A 22,341-nucleotide genomic window follows, 5' to 3' on the forward strand; every position below is an offset into this window, starting at 1 on the left:
AATGGCACCCCACTGCAGTACTCTTGCCTGGAGAACCCCATGGATGAGGAGCCTGGTAGGCTACAGTCCGTGGGGCCGCTAAGAGTCGGACATGACTTCACTTTCACTTTTCACTTTCATGCATTGGAGAAGGAAATGGCAACCCACTCCAGTGTTCTTGCCTGGAAAATCCCAGGAACGGGGGAGCCTGGTGGGCTGCCGTCTATGGGGTCGCACAGAGTTGGACACGACTGACGCAACTTAGCAGCAGCAGCAGCACCTTTGTCATAGCTATTCTTCCAAGGAGTAAGCGTCTTTTAATTTTGCAGCTGCAGTTACTGTAAAATATGTCAATGGTCAAAAGGACGCTGTGTGTTATATATACCAATATGGTATATAAGTTGTTGTAGATGGTGATGTATGTAATATATACATAAGCCATAGAAGATGGTGGTGATATCAGGAGCACTGAGGACAATAAAGACAAATCCAGAATAAATATCTACTTCAATGACAACAAACTGCTGCATCTCCATGATGGAAAGCACTGAAAGCACTCTTGACCTTTTAAGGTATTAACTGCCCCCATCTCAGTCTTAACCTTTATAAGAGATCGAGACAAAACAGTATGTTGTACAGATACCACGAATCTCTTTTCTCGGTTCTTGATAGTCTTCTATATACAAAGTTCTTTTAGTAATAGTTGGTGACTGCAGCCATGAAATTAAAAGATGCTTACTTCTTGGAAGAAAAGTTATGTCCAACCTAGATAGCATATTCAAAAGCAGAGACATTACTTTGCCAACAAAGGTCAGTCTAGTCAAGGCTATGGTTTTTCCTGTGGTCATGGACGGATGTGAGAGTTAGACTGTGAAGAAAGCTGAATGCCGAAGAATTGATGCTTTTGAACTGTGGTGTTGGAGAAGACTCTTGAGAGTCCCCTGGACTGCAAGGAGATTCAACCAGTCCATTCTGAAGGAGATCAACCCTGGGATTTCTTTGGAAGGAATGATGCTAAAGCTGAAACTCCAGTACTTTGGCCACCTCATGCGAAGAGTTGACTCATTGGAAAAGACTCTGATGCTGGGAGGGACTGGGAACAGGAGGAGAAGGGGACGACAGAGGATGAGATGGCTGGATGGCATCACTGACTCGATGGACGTGAGTCTGGGTGAACTCCGGGAGTTGGTGATGGACAGGGAGGCCTGGCGTGCTGCGATTCATGGGGTTGCAGAGAGTCAGACACAACTGAGCGACTGAACTGAACGGAACTGATGGAGATTGTACATACAATCAATAATCCTGCTTTCACCACTGCTGGGTGCCCAAGCATTAACAGCATAGGCCAATATAAAACCATTTCCAAACAGATCAGTAATTCACCTGGTGTGATGTTAATTACAGCAGACTCACCAAAGGAACACTCATACTCCATTCTTACTGTGCCCTCTTCCTCCACACACAAAGGTCAGAATCCTCTTGATCAAAGGATATCTTGAGACCAATAAACTCTTGATTGTTTTGTAACATAATTTTTTATTTCATTGTTTATGATGAAAAAGTTTCCAAATATTGAGGCTGATTTTTTAATTCATGCCTGGAAACCATGACTCTTGTGGAGGACAGAAATTAACTTTCTATCCATATAAAAAAGTTAACAAAGTATTTGTTTTCCCATATTTTCAAAATCCTAGAAACTAGTTAATATGTTTCAGAATCACACATTAAGCATTAGGAGATACGGCCTCAATTTCATTCCATGGTTTCCTGATCCCTCACAATGAACTTCACAAGATTTAATTCAATCATCTTATGTGTTTAGACCTTTATCACCAAGAATCTAACTGAATATCCAAATAATAATTTTTCAAGCAAAAATACAGTCTGTGACATGTAATTACCCTTTACTTCGGTTTAGGAATTCTTGAGTATTTAAAGCCTTTGGACTCAATATCTGCTGTTGAAGACTTAAATCAAAATAACGTAGAACAGCAAGATTCAGTAATACCTAGATTTTTTTACTTAATGATAGTTGGTGAAAACAAGCAAGATCTATTTTTCTCATGTGATCTGAGAATAGATTAGAGTAACCCACATTTATGCTGGAGCTCTGTCCTTTTCTCCCAAATGATTCAGCTAAACCTCATGAAGATTTAACATTAGGTAATAGAATGTCCTTTCCTAAAATAGCTACAGTCCAAAAAGCTGTTATGTGAGAATGAAGTCAGAGAATTAATAAGGAGAACTGTACAAAGCGCCTGGTCATTTCTGAGGTGAAGTGCATGGTAATGGATGGACCAAGGTCATTTTTCCTGATATCTCTCCCTCTTGAAAAAGTGGCAGAACGGGGCCACCAGAGCTCAAGGGAAAATGGGAGTTTGAAGCAGTTATCTAAATAATTTAGGCAAGAAGGCACACTTAGGCTTGTCCAAGTCACTGAATTGAAATATTTTGAGCCTTGTTGGAAATTTTTTAATGTATCGCAAGGACACACATACTGATACTGAATTATTGCATTAAGGAAAAATGTTATCCCTGGAAAAAGTGGGTTCATGTACATACACCATGTTAAATAAATATTCCATTTTCTTTCTACTTTATGTTGCCCAGTAGATAGTAACTTTCACCGGCATAAGAAGTACAAATAATGTCCTTGTATCCTAGACACAGCATTTATAATTCTGTATTTCTAAAGTAATTTTCTCACTAAATAGCATTGAATTTGCACCCAGAAAGAAAAAAAAAAGTGTAGCTGATATGCATACAAAAATAAAGGAAGAAAAGAAAATAGAATTACCCAAATGCTTCTGGGAAATAAAAAGACTTCACAAGCTATATAAAAAAACATTTTATTCACAGAGTACATTTCCAAAATTTCTCCAAGTAAGGGAGGTAGAGAAATTGAAACTTACTGAAACTTCTCAGTACCAGCCATAATTACAATGAACACAGCAAAGAAAAAGACATGTTTTAACAGCAAACCTCCTCCTATGACATTGCATTTAAATTCTATGGAAAGAACAACTCAGCAGAACCAACAGAGATACCGTTTTTTTCAAGTCATACTATAAAAAGTACCAATTAAAGTTTTTTTCTTACCTGCTACATTTTCTATGAAACTAAAAAAAAAAAAAAAAAGAAAGAAAGAAATGAAGAGCACTGATTTTCCCCATACCTACTGCCAGTGGAGTTTGGCTTTATTAGGAAGAAGTAATTTTACACACAGTTCAAGTGATTTCAATTTTATGGTCTAATCTAACATCTTTTCCAGAAATACTGCATCTATCGACTTGGAGTCAGACTACACTGCATGAGAAAGTCTATTTGAATTTTTCTATTTTTTTTCCTGAGCTCTAGTCTCTGCAAATTTACTCTTGAAAAATAGCCTTCACACATGCAGAATAATATATAATGTTCAATCATCAGTTAAAGAGAAATTTTCTTTTTCAAAGCTTTTCAGACCAACTATGTTGTATGGTAACTGAAGTTCTAGTCATGTTCCAGACTTCCAAAAATTTAGGCAAGCTTTTTCTTTTTTCCTTTTTAATTTTCCTTTTAATTTTTGGGCTGTGTCGCTTGGCAGGAGGGATCTTAATTCCTGGACCAGAGATGGAACCCATGCCCTCTGCTGTGGAAGTGCGGATTCTTAACCAGTGGACCACCAGGGCAGCCCCGAGGCTAGCTCTTCAGTGGAGCTCTGTTGTTCAGTGGAGCTTCCGTGTTGTCTGTTCTCACCCCTTTTTAGTGTCTCTGACGTGCTCCAGTGATGATCAATCATCACAAATTGTGAACCCTATACACATTATTATGAGGGCTTCCCTGGTGGCTAAGTGGTAATGAATCCTGCCAGAGCAGGAGACATGCATTCCATCCCTGGGTCAGGAAGATCCCCTGGAGAAGGAAATAGCTACCCACTCCAGTATATTTGCCTGGAAAATCCCACGGATAGAGGAGGCTGGCAAGCTACATTCCATGGGGTCACAAAGAGTCTGACATGACTTAGTGACTAAACAACAACAATACACATTATGAAAGAGATGTCTCTAGAAACCTTTCAACAAGAAAGCCCAATGGATTGGTGCTAAAGAATAAATGGGAAATGGGAAAAAAAAATTGTTTTCTTGCTTCCACGAATGCTAGAATTTGCTGAAAAAACAAGCATTTTTAGTCCGTGTCCTTCTGCAGCTATCACCTAAGGCATTCCCTATGAGCAGGTTCTACTACTTCAACAAAGGATATTTACATACTGTTATCAGATGTCTCCAAGGCCTAGATACTATTGTGCATTTATATAAAATAGTCACATTCACTACACTTGTAAGAGTTCTTGCTGATGATAAAGATACAGCTTGGAACAGACATGGTTACACCTCTAGAGTGACAGGGGTACACGAAGGAAATACATAAGGAAGTGGAAGCCAAGCCAGAAAAAGTTAAGGCACCCTCTGCCACCCCCAACCAGGTCAGCCATCTTTCTCTTTCAATGGGCCTAACTAATGTAAGGGGTGTGTGTATGTGTGTGTTTACACTAACACATAGGAGAGAAAACACATCTAGTCTGCCTAAGTAATAATGAATATAAAAGCCTTTTACTGAGGTATAATTGTGGGAGCAGTAACGAAAGCTAACTTTATGCATAGCACATGGTGATCATGTTTCAAAGGGTCAAGTTCAAGGTGACGCTACTATATTGCTGCCTCATCATGACAAAAGATCAAAATCACCTTATTTTGTGAGTATGCATCAAGGTAGAGATGGACAAGGGTGTGAGAATGGGCGTGTTTGCATATTCAGGCTCAAACACCAAGGAAAACCCAACGTGGAGAGGACAGGAAGTGGGGAAGAGTTTAGACCCTGAGGGTCCAAGTAGGTAAAGAGGTACCACTTCTGCTTTTTTTCCCCAAGCGTTGCACAGTCTCACACTGCTTCCTCTAGTATGTTTCCATCATTAGAAATAACAGTTGCATGACAATGTATTTCCTTTAAAATGTTTTGAAAAGGTTCTTGGGGCTGAAAACAAGGACAACCACCTCCATGTTTCCTCTTCACTGCACACTAAGATCCCTCCCATTGACATGCATACACTGTGTATAAAATAGATAACTAATGAGAACCTACTGTATAGCTTAGGGAACTCTATCTACCCAATCCTCCACGGTGAACTAAATGGGACAGAAATCCAAAATGGGGGGATATATGTACATGTATAGTTGATTCACTTTGCTATACAGTAGAAACTAACACAACATTGTAAGCAAATGTACTTTGATTAAAAAAATAAAGATTCCTCCCAGTGGTCCCTCTCAATTAAAGCCCTGATTTTTGTTCTATCATTTTCATTAAACTTCTTTTTTTTAATGACAATTCTCCATTTCTCTTATGGTAGAGAGAAAAACAGACATATCTATCTCCTAATTTTCTCTGCCCTGGATAAAATCACATCCTTAGATGTTTATTTGTATCATGTGAAACATGAGCTTTTAAAATGACAAATAACTGGAGAAAATCTAATTATATAGAAGCAGAAAGAGACATGATCAATACATTTAGACAGTATTCTATAAAACTTCAAGGTAGTTGCACATTATTGATTATATCCCATAGCTTCAACAAGAAAGCAAATCAGAAAGAATTTTAGCACAATGTAGAGATCAATATGAATACAGGAGGTAGGTAAATGAGTGACCATAGCCAAAATATAATTCCTCTTTTGTGCTTTAGAATTTATAGTTATGGGCTTTGGCTATCGTACAAGTGATCTCAAGTATTTTAAGTTAATTTATTTATTTATTCCTTAACTATTAGAGCAGAAGAAATCAGAAATGCTGGCACCAGAAAATCAGAAGGAAATGGAAGCACATATTTTTTTCTTATTGCAATGACAAGCAGAATTTTTGTGTTATGTGTGAATGAGTTTTCCACTCATGTATTTATTTCAGGTAAAAAATTCAGATAGGCCTACGGTGGGAGTAAAGTCAGTAGTATCCATTTTCTTATGATAGGAAAAAAAATGGCCAACACAATTGGAGATTCACAGGAGTTTCCTTTCACTTATAAAATAGAAATTTTATGGTGTTCAACCTAAATATAGTGGCTTCTTATTTAGGAATTTATAAACAGGCAGTCTAGGCCTTTGCATGCATCTCCAGAGCTTTATCCAGCCTACTGGAGAACCAGTAGAATATCTGATATCTTCCCAGGTTCGAGAACTTAGAAAAAATGCATCAAAGTGGGGGGAAAAGTTTCATTTTTAATAAACGCTGGCAGGGCCATAATTAGGTAAAGATGATCAGAATTCTATCATGGGACACCCAAATTTACAGAGCACAAGTATAAATAAAAAAAAAAAAGAAATGTTTAATGTTTAAGTGTAAAATTTTAAGCTTCCCAGCAAATTTGCACACCAACTCTCTAATCACAAGACTACTAGCTTGACCTCAAATCTTGGAGATCTTCTGTGGTAGTAGACAGAGATAGAGAGTGCTGGAAGGCCAAGGCCAAGAGTAGAGACTTCTCTGACCCTTTGTACATAGAAAGCTTGGGGACTGGGTTTTTCTTCCTTTCCATTTGCCTCTTCTTCACCCCAGCATGCTGTTCACTGACGTTGCCTAAACTGCTAGTCATATTCAGTTGTATTTACTGTTCATTTGGGGCTTCCCTGGTGGCTCAAAGGGTAAAGAATCTGCCTGCCATGCAGGAGACCTGGGTTAGATCCCTGGGTTGGGAAGATCCCCTGGAGAAGGGCACGGCAACCCACTCCAGTATTCTTGCCTGGAGAATCCCATGGACAGAGGAGCATGGCGGCCTATAGTCCATGGGGATGCAAAGAATCAGACACAACTGAGTGACTAACACACACACACACCACACACTGTTCATCTTCTAAGAGGCTTGACCCATGTTGCAGGTGCCTCAGTATTGTCTGCCCATGTCCATCCCTGATGTGTGCCCACCAAAATCAGATCATCTCAGAGGAGACCTCTACACTGGGAAAAAGAAGAAATAAAAAGCACAGTATTGTTCTCAAGCCTTATTCCTCCACATGCTCTTCCTAAAGCTCCCATAAAAGTCCTCTTAGAGTTTGATCTTTGAAACTCTACTGACAGAGAGCATACATTACCTGATTTTGGTGGGAAAGTTTTTATACAATCCAATAAGCATTTCCTGAAGTTTTCAGTGGACTGTGACTTTTTTTTTTTCCTCTTTAAGTCCCTCCTAACAAAGGTTTATCAGTTAAAATTTTCATACAATCAGTATTTTTAAACATAGAAATGAAAACCCTAGGTGACTGATTTTCCAAACTGAGAAACAGGAGGTGGTATATAATAAAATGACAAACCTACTTGAGTTGCTGACAATGTTATGGGTTATTATTCCTATTTGAAATTATCACTAATACTACTGTAAAGCTTTGGACTAATCTCAGAATACTTTTGGCAAATTCAGAATCCTAGGATTTCCCCAGTTATTTTCCATATAGATTTTTAAGCCAGGTTGCCCATTGCTTCAGGTACAAGTTATATTTAACCTAAACAAGGTTTTTAGTCCAGAAAAGGGCCTAAAACAGCACAAAGCCAAAAAACAGAGTACTGTTTGAACATCTGTCACTCTGGATCTCTGTATCATTTTGAATCATTTGCCCTTGTTAAAATAGGTAAAAGTGAACTATACAGAAAAAAAATCCAGGAAGCACTCCTTAACTTCTTGTGTTACTTTCAATTTAGATGCACAATGTTGTATAAACTGTTGGTCAAATACTCTACAGAAAGCACGTGTCCAGTGTCTTCTTCCATAAAAAATCTTTCATATAAAAAATTACTTTCTTATGAAAGACTTAATCCTTCAGGCATCTTAATTTGACCTAAGTCTAATTAAAATCAAACAGAAGTCTTTCTTACTCATGATCCATAATATCAGTGCAGTTCTCCAATTGGAGCTAATAAAAATAAAAATTCACATCAGGTACTCATTTTCAGTCTCTTCATCCCCTCATTTATCCCCATGGAGCAACCTAATTTTTGCCACTGAAATATAACGTAAAAATTAGACTAATATGCTAGAGGATGATGCCTTCTCCTTGCAGGTGCATCAAAAGTGATGAAATACTTTCTTATGAAATGTGTCTACAACACACGTGAGCAACCTAACTCTCTTCTGAGCTGAATCTTAAGGGTCAGTAACATTAAAATGTACTCAACCAAATTTGACAAATAATGAGGCCCAATTCTGAAGGTCTCAATTTCAAAAAAATAAAATAATGGCAGCTTAGAATTTAACTTAAGAGTAATAGAGTATGCCAGAGTACTGTGCAGGATAATTCTAGAAAGATCCTCACTTAGGAACACATATATTCTAATAAGGATGGATATACTAACTTTATGCTATAAGCACATGTACACACACATAAGCCTACACACTCACAACTCCTACATTGAGATATATCTAACCACAGAAAAGGAAATATGTATGGCATACTTGTGAATTATCACTATAAAATAATGCCAAACTGTAATCTACTCTGAGAAAGCATTCTAATTAAATTGTAGTCATACTTTGAATGACATGAGCATGTAAGTGAAGATAATATGGGATAATCAAAATATCATTTTGGTCTAATCTGGGGTTTCTCAACCTTGGCACTACTGGGATTTTCACATGGGTAATTCTTTGTTGGGGGGGCTGCTCTGTGCATTGTAGATCTTTAGTAGAACCCCAGCCTCTCTCCACTAGATACTGGCAGCACCCTCCAAACCATGACCATCAAAAATGTCTCCTAAGAATTCCCTGGTGATCCAGTGGTCAGGACTCTGAGCTTTCACTGCCGAGGGCCTGGGTTCCACCTCTGGTGGGGGAACTAAGATCCCACAAAAAAGTCTGCTGCTGCTGCTGCCGCTAAGTCGCTTCAGTCGTGTCTGACTGTGCGACCCCACAGACGGCAGCCCACCAGGCTCCCCTGTCCCTGGGATTCTCCAGGCAAGAACACTGGAGTGGGTTGCCATTTCCTTCTCCAATGCATGAAAGTGAAAAGTGAACGTGAAGTCGCTCAGTCGTGTCCGACTCTTCGCGACCCCATGGACTGCAGCCTACCAGGCTCCTCCATACATGGGATTTTCCAGGCAAGAGTACTGGAGTGGGGTGCCATCACCTTCTCTGACACTGGCAAATGTCACCAGTTAGGGGAGGAGAATCACCCCAGTTAAGAAGCCGTGATCTAATTATACTCTATCCATTTGCTTGCCTTTCAGAAGCCCCAAATGTACAACTAACCACTGTACAAATCTCTTGCACAAACCTAGCCCAGGAATTACAAAGTGCAAAATTTCCAGAAGACATCTTCAATGGAGCCAAGACACATGAGTTCGATGGAGTTCATTAATTACTGATTTTAACAATAAACGATTAAAGCACTAATTTGAGTATTATCTATTTTATTAACTTTTATGTGTGTTTTTTGTTAGGCCTTTTATATTTTGATGAAATGTATAGGTAAAAATGCATTCCTTTTCAGGTAGTTATTAAATAATAACAACAGCTCAAAAGAGGAAATATATTCAGGATTGCACATACAGTGCATATTTAGTGCGACTCACCCACAGCACATTCTCATTACATTTTTGCTGCCAAATAGGATCAAAGAGCAAATCAGATCTGCACAGAATCAATATCCTTAAATTCTTAACTTTCTAAGTATCAATAGAATCTGTGTTATGTCACCAGTCATATTTTAACTGTTGATCTCTATAATAACCTTAATATTCAATCTTATTTAGAAATTGCCTGGACAGGAAGATCCCCTGGAGTAGGAAATGGCAACCCACTTCAGTATTCTTTTCTGGAAAAGTCCATGGACAGAGAAGCCTGGCGGCCTACAGTCCATGGGGTTGCAAGGAGTCGGACACGACTGAGCGACTGAGCACCACCACATCCCAATGATGTAGAATTTTCCCAAGGGCTTTGTTATCTCAGTATTATTTAAATGAATCCACCCCAAAACTGCCACCTGGTTTAGTCTACATTGTATACTACGTCTTTTCCACGGAAAATGAAGCAGAACTTTTGGGTACAGTTTACCTACATTTTGGTGACACTTCAAAGAACTAAGTTAGTGATATGTACTGTCTCCTTTTAGATTAAGACATCCCCAAACACAAAGACCATGTGAGGTTTCTTTTACCTTTCTCTGTATGTAAACACATCTGGCTGCCCGTAAACTGTCCACAGAGTTTGTGTGCAGTGTGTCAAAGCTGAGGTAACAAGCCTTCTAAGCTGTCCTACCTGTTACTAAGGGCATCAACAGCTACTAACTCGCATCCCTGTACTGCTGTGAGCCATGTGTTGATGACCATATATAACACAGGATTTACTCATGAGATGTTGGTGGCGGGGAGTCACATACACTAAAACAGTTCTGTTCATTTGGAATGATTTGGGGCTAAGGCTCACATCTCATGCTGGTATGAGCATCAGAGCAGCAACCAGTAAGCTGGTTTGTCTCGTAGCAAGGTGTGGTAGGTAGCACTTAATGCATTCATAGCTCTCCAACACGAGTTACAGATTTCTGCCATCCCAGGTCATATGGGTTCCGCTTTCATAGCTGCACAGGAATGAGCTTTGTCTGAGTGTGTGTATGAGTGTACATGAGTCTATGCATGCTTTTATCTGTGCGTGCATATGCTTCATCTTGGAGAGAACCTATTTACCATGGCAGAAAGAAAAGGGAGTATCTTCCGGTCTGTCTTCCAGAGACTAAGCTTGATGTCATTGTGCTTTACTTCATCTCCGAATATTAAATTATGAAGATAATTATGCCAATTTGCAAACAAATAATGCACTTGTATTTGTAGTTTTTTGCACTAAAATAATAAGCAAGAGATGTGGGTTTCGGTCCCTGGGTCAGGAAGATCCTGTGAAATAGGAAATGACAACCCACTCCAAATCCCATGGACAGAGAAGTCTGGCAGGCTATGGTCCATGGGGTCACAGAGAGTAGGACACAACTGAGCAACTGAGCACACACAATAATAATGCAAATAGGCTTGCATAATGCAGACCTAAAACTGAGTTTATGCCCTAAATTCTGAGGAGGGAAAGTGATTCGTCCTCCTGACAATGAATCAACACAATCTAAATTCAACAATGTTTCACATTGTCTAAGTGAACTTGACAAAAGGGGAGGAAGTAATTCTTATTTAACAATTTTTTAAATGGAAGGGAGGGGAACTCTAGTTAACAAAGACTTGGTTCAACAAATTACAATTATCAGCTGTAGTGTTTTGTATCCATATTACTCAGTAAGGGATTTTTAAAAAATGTACCCCATCACCTACTCACTGCCCTTAAATAGGGCAAAATTAAGTAAGAATTTTTTAAAAACCTATAGTTCTAATGTTAGTCTGATTAAGATAGCTTTTTTTTTTTAAACTAAGTCAGTTCAGGTTGATAACCACTAACACTTCTACTCTGGCATTTCACTTAATCTACCTTAATTCCTCAGCTTCAATACCTAGTTTTGACTAGTTTGTGAACTGTACCTTCTCATGTAAGTGTGCTTTACCAACATCACTTCATCAGCATATTACTAGTTGCAAATCCACCATGTGCCAAATATTTCATGGGATGGTTCACTTCTTTTTCTGTCTTCCAAGCCAATAGTCAAAGTAGAGTTTCCCTTGGGTTTCTGTTGTCATTTTTTTTTTCCAAGTTGTCCATGCAAATCCATGAAATGACCTGATCATTTCCTTTTGAAGTTACGTAGAAAACCTAACAAAAATACCCTGGCTCAGTCCTTTTTTTTTTCCCACAGTCCCTAGGAAGTGGGCTGGAGTGAGGTGTCCTCACATGGGTCTAACTGCATTCTCAGTGCACCAATTTTATGAAGATACCAGAGTTGAAGAAATTCCTCCGGCATGGCATGAAAGCCAGAAAAGGGCAGGACATTATCATAGTAGTGGTGGCTGATGGGCTGTTCATGCATATTCACAGAGAAGGGCCAGAAGCCATAGATGGCCACCTCTTCACAGAGGCCCAGGGCTGCGCTCACCAGAAAGAGTCCTGTGGACAGGCGCTTGGCGTGAATTCCCCTACTTTTCCAGAACTTCCCAATGCTACGCAGAAAGTTGGGGTTGGCAAAGAGCACTGTCTGATTGGCACCAACATCTGACAGTGTGTAATAAACCCGGAGGGATGGCTCTGTTCCCGTCTTCATAGAAAAGGCAGGCATGTAGATGTAACTGTGGTTATAGACCTTCATGTGGTCCACAAACGTCTTTCTGGACCACAGCAGGTTCTGAAACCTATCAAAGAGAAGAGGCTCAATTAAACCTGGGGAAAAGAAACTCATCAATACCCACTCTACAGTTCTTCTGATGCCCTGATAGGCATGTCATCTCTGCAAAAAACATAAAAAGCACTTCTCTTGATTTAAAACCCACCTTGAACTTACCAATTACCTCTCATCAAGTAGCCTGGCTTTCCCCCACCCCAACATCTTAGGTTAAGATTTCTTAATGAGATTCTGTTTGAACTGAAATGCATTGCACATGCTGGTCTCTTTTAGAATTTACTTGCCTGGGATATAAAAATGATTTAATACTCATGAATTCACAAAGGTTGTTGGTTGTTGAATAGACTTGATAAAAGCTACCTGTGGGGCAGACATAAACACAGGACTTTTTTCTTCATCTGCAAATCAAAAGAACCATTTCAGAGATATTCTTCCCACTGAAATGCTCTGATTCTACAGGTACGAAGCTTGATAAAGCATTCATTGATAAATGAATGCTACAATGATAATAAAATATGGAAAAAGAAAGACTTGTTTCTATTAAACAAGGTTGCTGAGAGCTGCTCATATTGCTAGCTCCAAAGAACTCTACTTTTCTATGTTCTTTCAATTTGGATTATATAGGAGGATTTCTGACTGAAATGTATTCAGTTAAAACTTATGGTGGACATCCTATGTGTCAGGCATTAAGGAAGTAAAATTTTTGATCTCAAGAAATCCAAGTCCAGTTTTAGAAACAAAAATATAACTGAGCACATTAATATAATATAATAACATTACATTAACATTATATATTAAGCACTTAATATAATGACTTTAATGTTCTAAGTACAACAGTTGACAGTTATATAAATTACTATGGAATACAGATGAAAAAATAATTCTGCCTTGGGAGAGTGGGTTCCAAAAAGAGCTACATTGAGGGGATGGCACTTAAATACATTTCCTTAGGGGAACAAAAGAAGAATAACCACGAGACTATAAAAGATACCAATTGCAAGGGTGCACAGAGTCCTGAAGCAATGATAAAGATCCTGTGATAAAGATTCTGTGTCTCTGGAATGCGCGAGGCAGGGATGACTGGTGGAGGTAGTGGCGGAAGACGAGGTGTGTTGCAGAAACCCTTGAGTGTCTCTCATTTGTTTGGACTGCACTCTGATGATGGGGAACCTTCACAGAAGTGAGTACGCACAGCACTTTACTACCTGGATTACAAATATTCCATCATTTGTTTAGCTCTCAGTCTTTGTCAAGAAAGCTGACTCTGGTGATCTGGGGAAGGAAGAAGTTGATGGCCTGGAGACCAGTTAAGAGACTGCTGATGTAGACCAAATGAAAAAAGACAGAGAATGAGAGGAAGACCTTGCAACTTCTTCTTCTTCCACATGGAAGTCATTTGTCTCAGGTTACATGCAGGTAAAGAAGCAGCATCTGATGAGGTGGAGAGGGAGGTGGGGGGGGGGTTCAGGATGGGAGGACACACGTACACTCATGGCTGATTCATGTCAGTTCAGTCGCTCAGTCGTGTTCGACTCTTTGCGACCCTGTGAATCACAGCACGCCAGGCCTCCCTGTCCATCACCAACTCCCGGATTTCACTCAAATTCATGTCCATCGAGTCGGTGATGCCATCCAGCCATCTCATCCTCTGTTGTCCACTTCTTCTCCTGCCCCCAATCCCTCCTAGCATCAAGGTCTTTTCCAACGAGTCAACTCTTCACATGAGGTGGTCAAAGTATTGGAGTTTCAGCTTCAGCATCAGTCCTTCCAATGAACACCCAGGACTGATCTCCTTTAGGATGGACTGGTTGGATCTCCTTGCAGTCCAAGGGACTCTCAAGAGTTCTCCAACACCACAGTTCAAAAGCATCAACTCTTCGGCACTCAGCTTTCTTCACAGTCCAACTCTCACATCCATACATGACTACTGGAAAAACCATAGCCTTGACTAGATGGACCTTTGTTGGCAAAGAAGTATCTCTGCTTTTCAATATACTATCTAGGTTGGTCACAACTTTCCTTCCAAGGAGTAAGCGTCTTTTAATTTCATGGCTGCAGTCACCATCTGCAGTGATTTTGGAGCCCAAAAAAAGAAAGTCTGACACTGTTTCCACTGTTTCCCCATCTATTTCCCATGAAGTGATGGGACCGGACGCCATGATCTTAGTTTTCTGAATACTGAACTTTAAGCCAACTTTTTCACTCTCCACTTTCACTTTCATGAAGAGGTTCTTTAGTTCTTTGCTTTCTGCCATATAGGTGGTGTCATCTGCATATCTGAGGTTATCTATATTTCTCCCAGCAATCTTGATTCCAGCTTGTGCTTCTTCCAGCCCAGCGTTTCTCATGATGTACTCTGCATATAAATTAAATAAGTAGGGTCACAATATATAGCCTTGACATACTCCTTTTCTTATTTGGAACCAGTCTGCTGTTCAATGTCCAGTTCTAACTGTTGCTTCCTGACCTGCATACAGGTTTCTCAAGAGGCAGGTCAGGTGCTCTGGTATTCCCGTCTCTTGAAGAATTTTCCAACAGTTTATTGTGATCCACACAGTCAAAGGTTTTGGCATAGTCAATAAAGCAGAAATAGATGTTTTTCTGGAACTCTCTTGCTTTTTCCATGATCCAGAGGATGTTGACAATTTGATCTCTGGTTCCTCTGCCTTTCCTAAAACCAGCTTGAGCATCTGGAAGTTCACAGTTCATGTACTGCTGAAGCCTAACTTGGAGAATTTTGAGCATTACTTTACTAGCATGTGAGATGAGTGCAATTGTGTGGTAGTTTGAGCATTCTTTGGCATTGCCTTTCTTTGGGATTGGAATGAAAACTGACCTTTTCCAGTCCTGTGGCCACTGCTGAGTTTTCCAAATTTGCTGGCATATTGAGTGCAGCACTTTCACAGCATCATCTTTCCGGATTTGGAATAGCTCAACTGGAATTCCATCACCTCCACTAGCTTTGTTCGTAGTGATGCTTTCTAAGGCCCACTTGACTTCACATTCCAGGATGTCTGGCTCTAGGTCAGTGATCACATCATCGTGATTATCTGGGCTGTGAAGCTCTTTTTTGTACAGTTCTTCTGTATTCTTGCCACCTCTTCTTAATATCTTCTGCTTCTGTTACGTCCATACCATTTCTGTCGTTTATCGAGACCATCTTTGCATGAAATGTTCCCTTGGTATCTCTAATTTTCTTGAAGAGATCTCTAGTCTTTCCCTTTCTGTTGTTTTCCTCTATTTCTTTGCATTGATTGCTGAGGAAGGCTTTCTTATCTCTTCTTGCTATTCTTTGGAACTCTGCATTCAGATGCTTCTATCTTTCCCTTTCTCCTTTGCTTTTGGCTTCTCCTCTTTTCACAGCTATTTGTAAGGCTTCCTCAGACTGAAATTGAAGAAAGTGGGGAAAACCACTAGACCATTCAGGTATGACCTAAATCAAATCCCTTATGATTATACAGAAGTGAGAAATAGATTTAAGGGACTAGATCTGATAGACAGTGCCTGATGAACTATGGACGAGGTTCGTGATGTTGTACAGGAGACAGGTATAAAGACCATCCCCATGGAAAAGAAATGCAAAAAGATTCATGTCAGTGTATGGTTAAAACCACCACAATATTGTAAAGTAATTAGCCTCTAATTAAAATAAATTAATTAATTAAAAAGAAAAACTAATTAGGGAATACTATGTAGCTATCAGAGAAAACGAGCTAGTGCACATGTATACAGAAGTCAAGACATATATATATGCAGAAAAGGTGTCAAGTATAATAAATATATGAAATTATAAAAAAGAAAAAAAAAGCAGCAGCATCTGAGAATGGAACTGAGCCATATCAGCAGAGGAAAGTCTGGTCTGACAGGTTGGCAGGGCTCATCAGAAATATGTGAAACTGAAATTCTGAATACACAAATCCACAGGATTTTATGTTGCAATCAGTGTTATGAACTCTGCCTGCCAAGAAAGGTGGGTCTCTCAATCCTATAGGAAGGGAAATTGCTCAAATTTTCTTCATGTCCTTGATTCAGCAGCCTGCCTTAGTAACTTTTCCTGGACCCTGACAAATAGAGAAGTGATAACAGGTTTTTAGGTGTGATTACTTTACCCTATAAGAAGCCATGGAAGCACACTGATCCCTATCGTGGAACTGGGCCAGCCTCTTCAACACAAATGCCTACTTCCAACTTCCATAGGCTCTGTCTAATAATTCTTTTTTTCTCTCCATTGCCCACCCATATCTGCTGCTCACCAATGCTTTCCCGATCATGTAGACATATCCTGCAAATTACCTCCTACTTAATTTGAACTTTGGTTCTCCAACTTTAGTTAGAATAACTTGTATCACAGATTCCTAGACTTTGATGACAGTCACACAGCGAGGTGAAATTTTATCCAGCCCTCCCTGCTGATTCTGATGCAGGTGTCAGAGGCTACAGTTATTCAGAAGATCAACACCATCAACGTAAGTTATCTAACTCTCTGTACACATCTATGGGCATCTCTTTCTTTACATCTTCTAATTTCATCCTTGTTGCTTTTCTAAGAGGAAGAAGTTTCTCTTAGAAACTGTGAAACAGGCTGTTTCACACCCCCTAGTGCGGGGGTGTGAAAACAGTCAAACTCTCCATCTCTATTGAATCATTTCCTTTTATCTACTAAACATGGGTCTAACTTAATACAAGAAAATTCATTGTATGCCCAGGCTGTTCCCAGAGCTACCCTCTAGTCCTCTCATTTCATCATCAACATTCTAGAGCAGTGAGTACACTCCTGCTTGTTCCCTTTCTTGCTTGCATTCCCTCCTCATTGCTGTACAGAATGGTTTGTATTCCATAGGGTTCTGTTGGCTGTTGGAACTTATCCCTATTTTTGTAGTGGACTACATACTAAAGAGAATAACAGACAGCTCCAATAAAATCAGGGCAATTGAGTTTGTGTTCCCTGTCTTAAAGCTGACTGATTATTCTCTAAGAAGGCAGTCTTCCTTCCTTGAGTTTTAACCTTGAAAAGAAACACACATCTTGAATGTACTATACTCCCAATTTTATTGGTGTGGTTTAAAAAAAAAAACCTATGTATTTTATTATTTTTATGTACCTCATTCTTCAGAATAGCTCAGAATTGCTGTATACTGTATGAATGGAAAACTATTAAATAACAACTGAAAAATAAGAAAAATGAAACTGACCAGTCAATAAATCATTAAGCATAGAAATGATTAATATATCATGAATATGAACATATAGTAGACAAACACAACACAAAGCACAGAAATACAGCACATTTGACAAATGAATTTAATATGTGGTAGTAGAAAGTTGATGAAATTTTTTAAATTAATTAATAGACAATATCAAGATAAAGTGTTAGTCACTCAGTCATGTTCGACTCTTTGCAATCCCAAGGACTAGGGCTTGCTAGGCTCTTCTGTCCATAGGATTCTCCAGGCCAGAATACTGGAGTAGGTTGCCATTTCCTTCTCCTTCTTATGTCAAGATAAATAGTTAACAGTTTCAAAATTTGAGGGGAAACATATTTGTACTTGACAAGAAAATTTCAAAAAAAAAAAAGATAGGATAAATATTTAAAGTCTATATTAAAGAATACAAGAAAAACTAAAGAAAACAACCAAAATCTTATCATTTACAAAGTACTTTTTCCAAAGAAAAATACTGACAAAATTATGTTGAGATGTGAAATTTCATTGCCATGAAAAATAAGATAAATGAAATAAAAGAGGGAATGACTCCAAAAAATATGTTCAGCCAACATGACAAACAGAATGTTAATGTTGATAACATTATGAAAGAAAGTATGAAAGAAAGTGTGAAACATTAAGAAAGAAAGTAGCTCAGTCATGTCCAACTCTTTGCGACCCCAAGAACTATAGACCACCAGTCTCCTCTGTCCATGGAATCTCCAAGCAAGAATACTGAATTGGATAGCCATCCCCCTTCTCTAGGGGAACCTTCTGACCTAGGGATCAAACCTGGGTTTCCAGCATTGCAGGTGGATTTTTTTTTTTTTTACTGTCTGAAGCCACTAGGGAAGCCACCAACATGAAAATGGACAAAAACAGAAAATCTGAACTGAAATTCATAAAATATTCAGCTTCAGGTTGCCAGTCAAGATGCAAACTGAATAGAATCAGAGAAGATTAAAGGTCCAGCTCTCCTCTCCTACAGCAAATCTCTAGAAATGAGAGAAAAGACATTCTTAAAAATCTATATTTATTCTAAAAAAAAAAGAAAAAAGAAAGCAAACCTTCAGTGAATTCCCACATCTGGAATACTTCTGAAAACAGAAAGCCTACATAAAAAAAGCAGAACATAAACTAATTTGCCAAGCATTGCTCTAAAAGTTAGCTGTGCCCTATGCCTTAAGGCAGGAGACCCTGGAGAAGGTAGGTGTCTTGGAACAATCAACAAGGTTATTATTCAGATTATGGAGCAGCAGGAACATGCAGGCGCATTGAACCCTAAAATCCTGCACTGGCCAATCATCACTGTGTTTAGTGAGGAGGGAGTGTCGATCTCCAGGGAAGGGCAGTGGTTGCGTGCATAGATGATAGCTGGCTCAGCCTATGGGAAACTGAAGCTTCTTTTCAACTCATACAGTATTGGCAGCCAGACTTTTACCAGGCTCGACACTGATGGGTCAAGAGAGAGATCTATATATTATGACATCTGAGAGTCACCTTGCCACTTTTTTTTCAACTGAAAGTGAAGCCCACTTGTCGACAGGTCCAGTCTCTCACAGAGCTCCAAACAAGAACAGATACTCAGGATGAGAAGATGCTGAAGGGAAGTCTTTAATATGAGGGTTAGAGAACAGAATGGAAGAAAAAAAGAATTCAGAAAAGGCCAAGATCAGAAGACTCTTGAAAGTCCATAATTTGTTTAGAAATAGTAATAATTATCACACCTATGTACTAAGATGGGGATGCTATAAAATGAAAGAGAACATTTAGGTAGAAAGAAAGAGCTACTGGTAATTAACATACATAATAACAGATGGATTCTGGTAAAGGAAAGCCCCAGAAAGTCAGCGTACACAGCAGGCTGAGAAAGCCATCAATCAGATTCTAGTGAGAGAAAAGTTTCTAAAAGGATATCTCAACAATAAAAAAGAGCCCCTGATAGATTACATGCTGGCAGTAATGAAAGAAGATTTGCAGCTCTAATGAGAGTCTGGAGATGAATTAGTGACTGTTGCATCAAAAGTCTTTATTCACTTTGGGGAAATATTAAAAAAGTTGAAAGTGAAAGTCACTCAGTCATGTCAGACTCTTCGTGACCCCATTGACTATACAGTCCATGGAATTCTCCAGGCTAGAATACTGGAGTGGGTAGTCTTTCCCTTCTCCAGGGGATCTTCCCAACCCAGGGATCAAGTCCTGGTCTAGCGCACTGTAGGCAGATTCTTTACCAGATGAGCCACAAGGGAAGCCCAGGAATGCTGGAGTGGGTAGCCTATCCCTTCTCCAGCAGATCTTCCCTACCCAGGAATCGAACCAGGGTCTCCTGCATTGTAGGCAGATTCTTTATCAACTGAGCTACCAGGGAAGTAGCATTAAAAGTTGAACCGAATATTAAATATTTGTAATAGTTTTTTTTTTTTTTTGGTCTCAGATACGAACAGAACTTAGACACTAAGGTAAGCACTGACCATTGATTTGATTGTGATATATCTGGATTGAGAGCTCAGGAAAGTATAAGTGTATGGGGGGCTGGAGCAATGCTGTGAGGAGCACTTTAAGAGAGGAAAAATCTTAATTTTCCAAAAGAAATCAATAGATAAATGGAAAAAATTTTAAATTACAATTAATCATGTGGCTTTAAAATGTGAGAAGAGAAAAATCAGCTAGAGAAGCTGAAGGCTTTGGAACATTTCTTGAGGGAGTATATGACAGGAGACTGCTGCTTTCTGTATGAAGCTTTGTCATATCATTTGATCTTGAAAACTGTGTACACATTTTGGTAAAATTAGAATCTAAAGTTTTTAAATCATAAAAATATGAAGTAAAGAATATACTGCTTTCAACTTAAATCATTGAGGCATTTTTAAAATCAGGATTTTAGTGCTTGCTATCACCAAATGAGACGTTAAGAAACAGCCTTTCTGTGGAGAGTAAGAACAATTGTGTACAGAGTAGAGAAGTACCCAATTATGTGACAACCTTTGTGTAATAAAAATTGTTTAAAGTTAAAAAAAAAAAAAGAGACACTGATGTATAGAACAGTCTTATGGACTCTGTGGGAGAGGGAGAGGGTGGGAAGATTTGGGAGAATGGCATTGAAACATGTAAAATATCATGTATGAAATGAGTTGCCAGTCCAGGTTCGATGCACGATACTGGATGCTTGGGGCTGGTGCACTGGGACGACCCAGAGGGATGGAATGGGGAGGGAGGAGGGAGGAGGGTTCAGGATGGGGAACACATGTATACCTGTGGCAGATTCATTTTGATATTTGGCAAAACTAATATAGTTATGTAAAGTTTAAAAATAAAATTAAAAAAAAAAAGAGAGAGAAAAAAAAAGAATATATATGTGTGCAACTGAATCACTCTGCTGTATAGCAAAAATTAACACAACACTGTAAATCAACTGTACTTCAATAAAATAAATTTTAAAAACATAAATGAATGTATATTCATCCAAAGAACAATACCACCCAAAAAAGTAACAGTCAAGAAACTTTATGCACCTAACCAGATAGTTTCAAAATACACATAGCAAAACTAATTAAAATTCAGATAGATATTCACAAATTCACGTTCATAATCCTTTAATTTTAAACTATTATTTTTAAACATGAACAGAAACGTTCTAAAATGATCAGATATTATGTCAGAAAAGAAAACATAGTATGATATATATGTATACACAAATATATTAAAATAATTACCACCATTCAGTCCAGATCATCTGATCAAAAATGTAATAAAATGAGAAGTCAACAATAAAAATACACATCAGTTCAGTCAGTTCAGTTGGTCAGTTGTGTCCGACTCTTTGCGACACCATGGACTACAATATGCCAGGCTTCCCTGTCCAATACCAACTCCCAGAGCTTACTCAAACTCATGTCCATTGAGTCAGTGATGCCATCTAACCATCTCATCCTCTGCTGTCCCCTTCTCCTGCATTCTCTCTTCCCCAGCATCAGGATCTTTTCCAATGAGTCAGTTCTTCACAGTAGGTGGCCAAAGTACTGGTTTCAGCTTCAGCATCAGTCCTTCCAATGAACATTCAGGACTGATTTCCTTTAGGATGGACTGGTTGGATCTCCTTGCAGTCCAAGGGACTCTCAAGAGTCTTCTCCAACACCACAGTTCAAAAGCATCAATTCTTCAGCACTCGGCTTTCTTTATAGTCCAATTCTCACATCCATACATGACTACCGGAAAAACCATAGCTTTGACTAGATGGACCTTTGTTGGCAATCTGCTTTTTAATATGCTGTCTAGGTTGGTCATAGCTTTTCTTCCAAGGAACAAGCATCTTTTAATTTCATGGCTGCAGTGACCATTTGCAGTGATTTTGGAGCCCCCCAAAATAAAGTCTCTCACTGTTGTCCTTGTTTCCCCATCTATTTGCCATGAAGTGATGGGACCAGATGCCATAGAAAACATATTTTAAGAGGAAACTTGTCAACTTTTACAGATTACATAATTACCTATTAAAATATATAAGAGAACCAACTGAAAAATTATTTAAACCAAAAAAGACTAGATAAACTTCTAAAAATCCATAGTTAAACTTCATGGATAGAGGTGAAGTTCATCAGCTTGATAAAGAATATCTACAAAAAACCTTATACCTAACATCATACTTTATAGTGAGAAACTGGAAGCTCTCCCACTAACATCAGGAACAAGTCAAAGATACCTTCAAGTCAAGGATCTCCCCACTACTTTTCAACATTATCCTGGAAGTCACTGCTAATACAATTAGATATGAGAAGTAAGTAAAAAGTACACAGATGTGAAAGAAATAAGTAAAACTGTCTTTGCAGATGACATATATAGAAAATCTGAAAGAACAGAAGCTGATGGGACTAATAAGTGATT

General features: G+C 38.8%; 1 protein-coding gene across 1 annotated transcript in view; it reads right to left on the reverse strand.

Moving 5' to 3' along the window:
- Positions 1–3,505: 3,505 nt before the first annotated feature.
- ST8SIA1 (ST8 alpha-N-acetyl-neuraminide alpha-2,8-sialyltransferase 1) overlaps positions 3,506–22,341 on the reverse strand; it is a 171,231-nt gene continuing 152,395 nt past the window's right edge. The window contains exon 5 of the mRNA XM_055571771.1: positions 3,506–12,272. Within this exon, the coding sequence (XP_055427746.1) occupies positions 11,786–12,272 (487 nt within the window). The 3' untranslated portion in view covers positions 3,506–11,785. The remainder of the gene's footprint in view (positions 12,273–22,341) is intronic.

This window comes from Bubalus kerabau, chromosome 1, assembly GCF_029407905.1.
Source record: "Bubalus kerabau isolate K-KA32 ecotype Philippines breed swamp buffalo chromosome 1, PCC_UOA_SB_1v2, whole genome shotgun sequence".
Taxonomy (NCBI): Eukaryota; Metazoa; Chordata; class Mammalia; order Artiodactyla; family Bovidae; genus Bubalus; species Bubalus kerabau.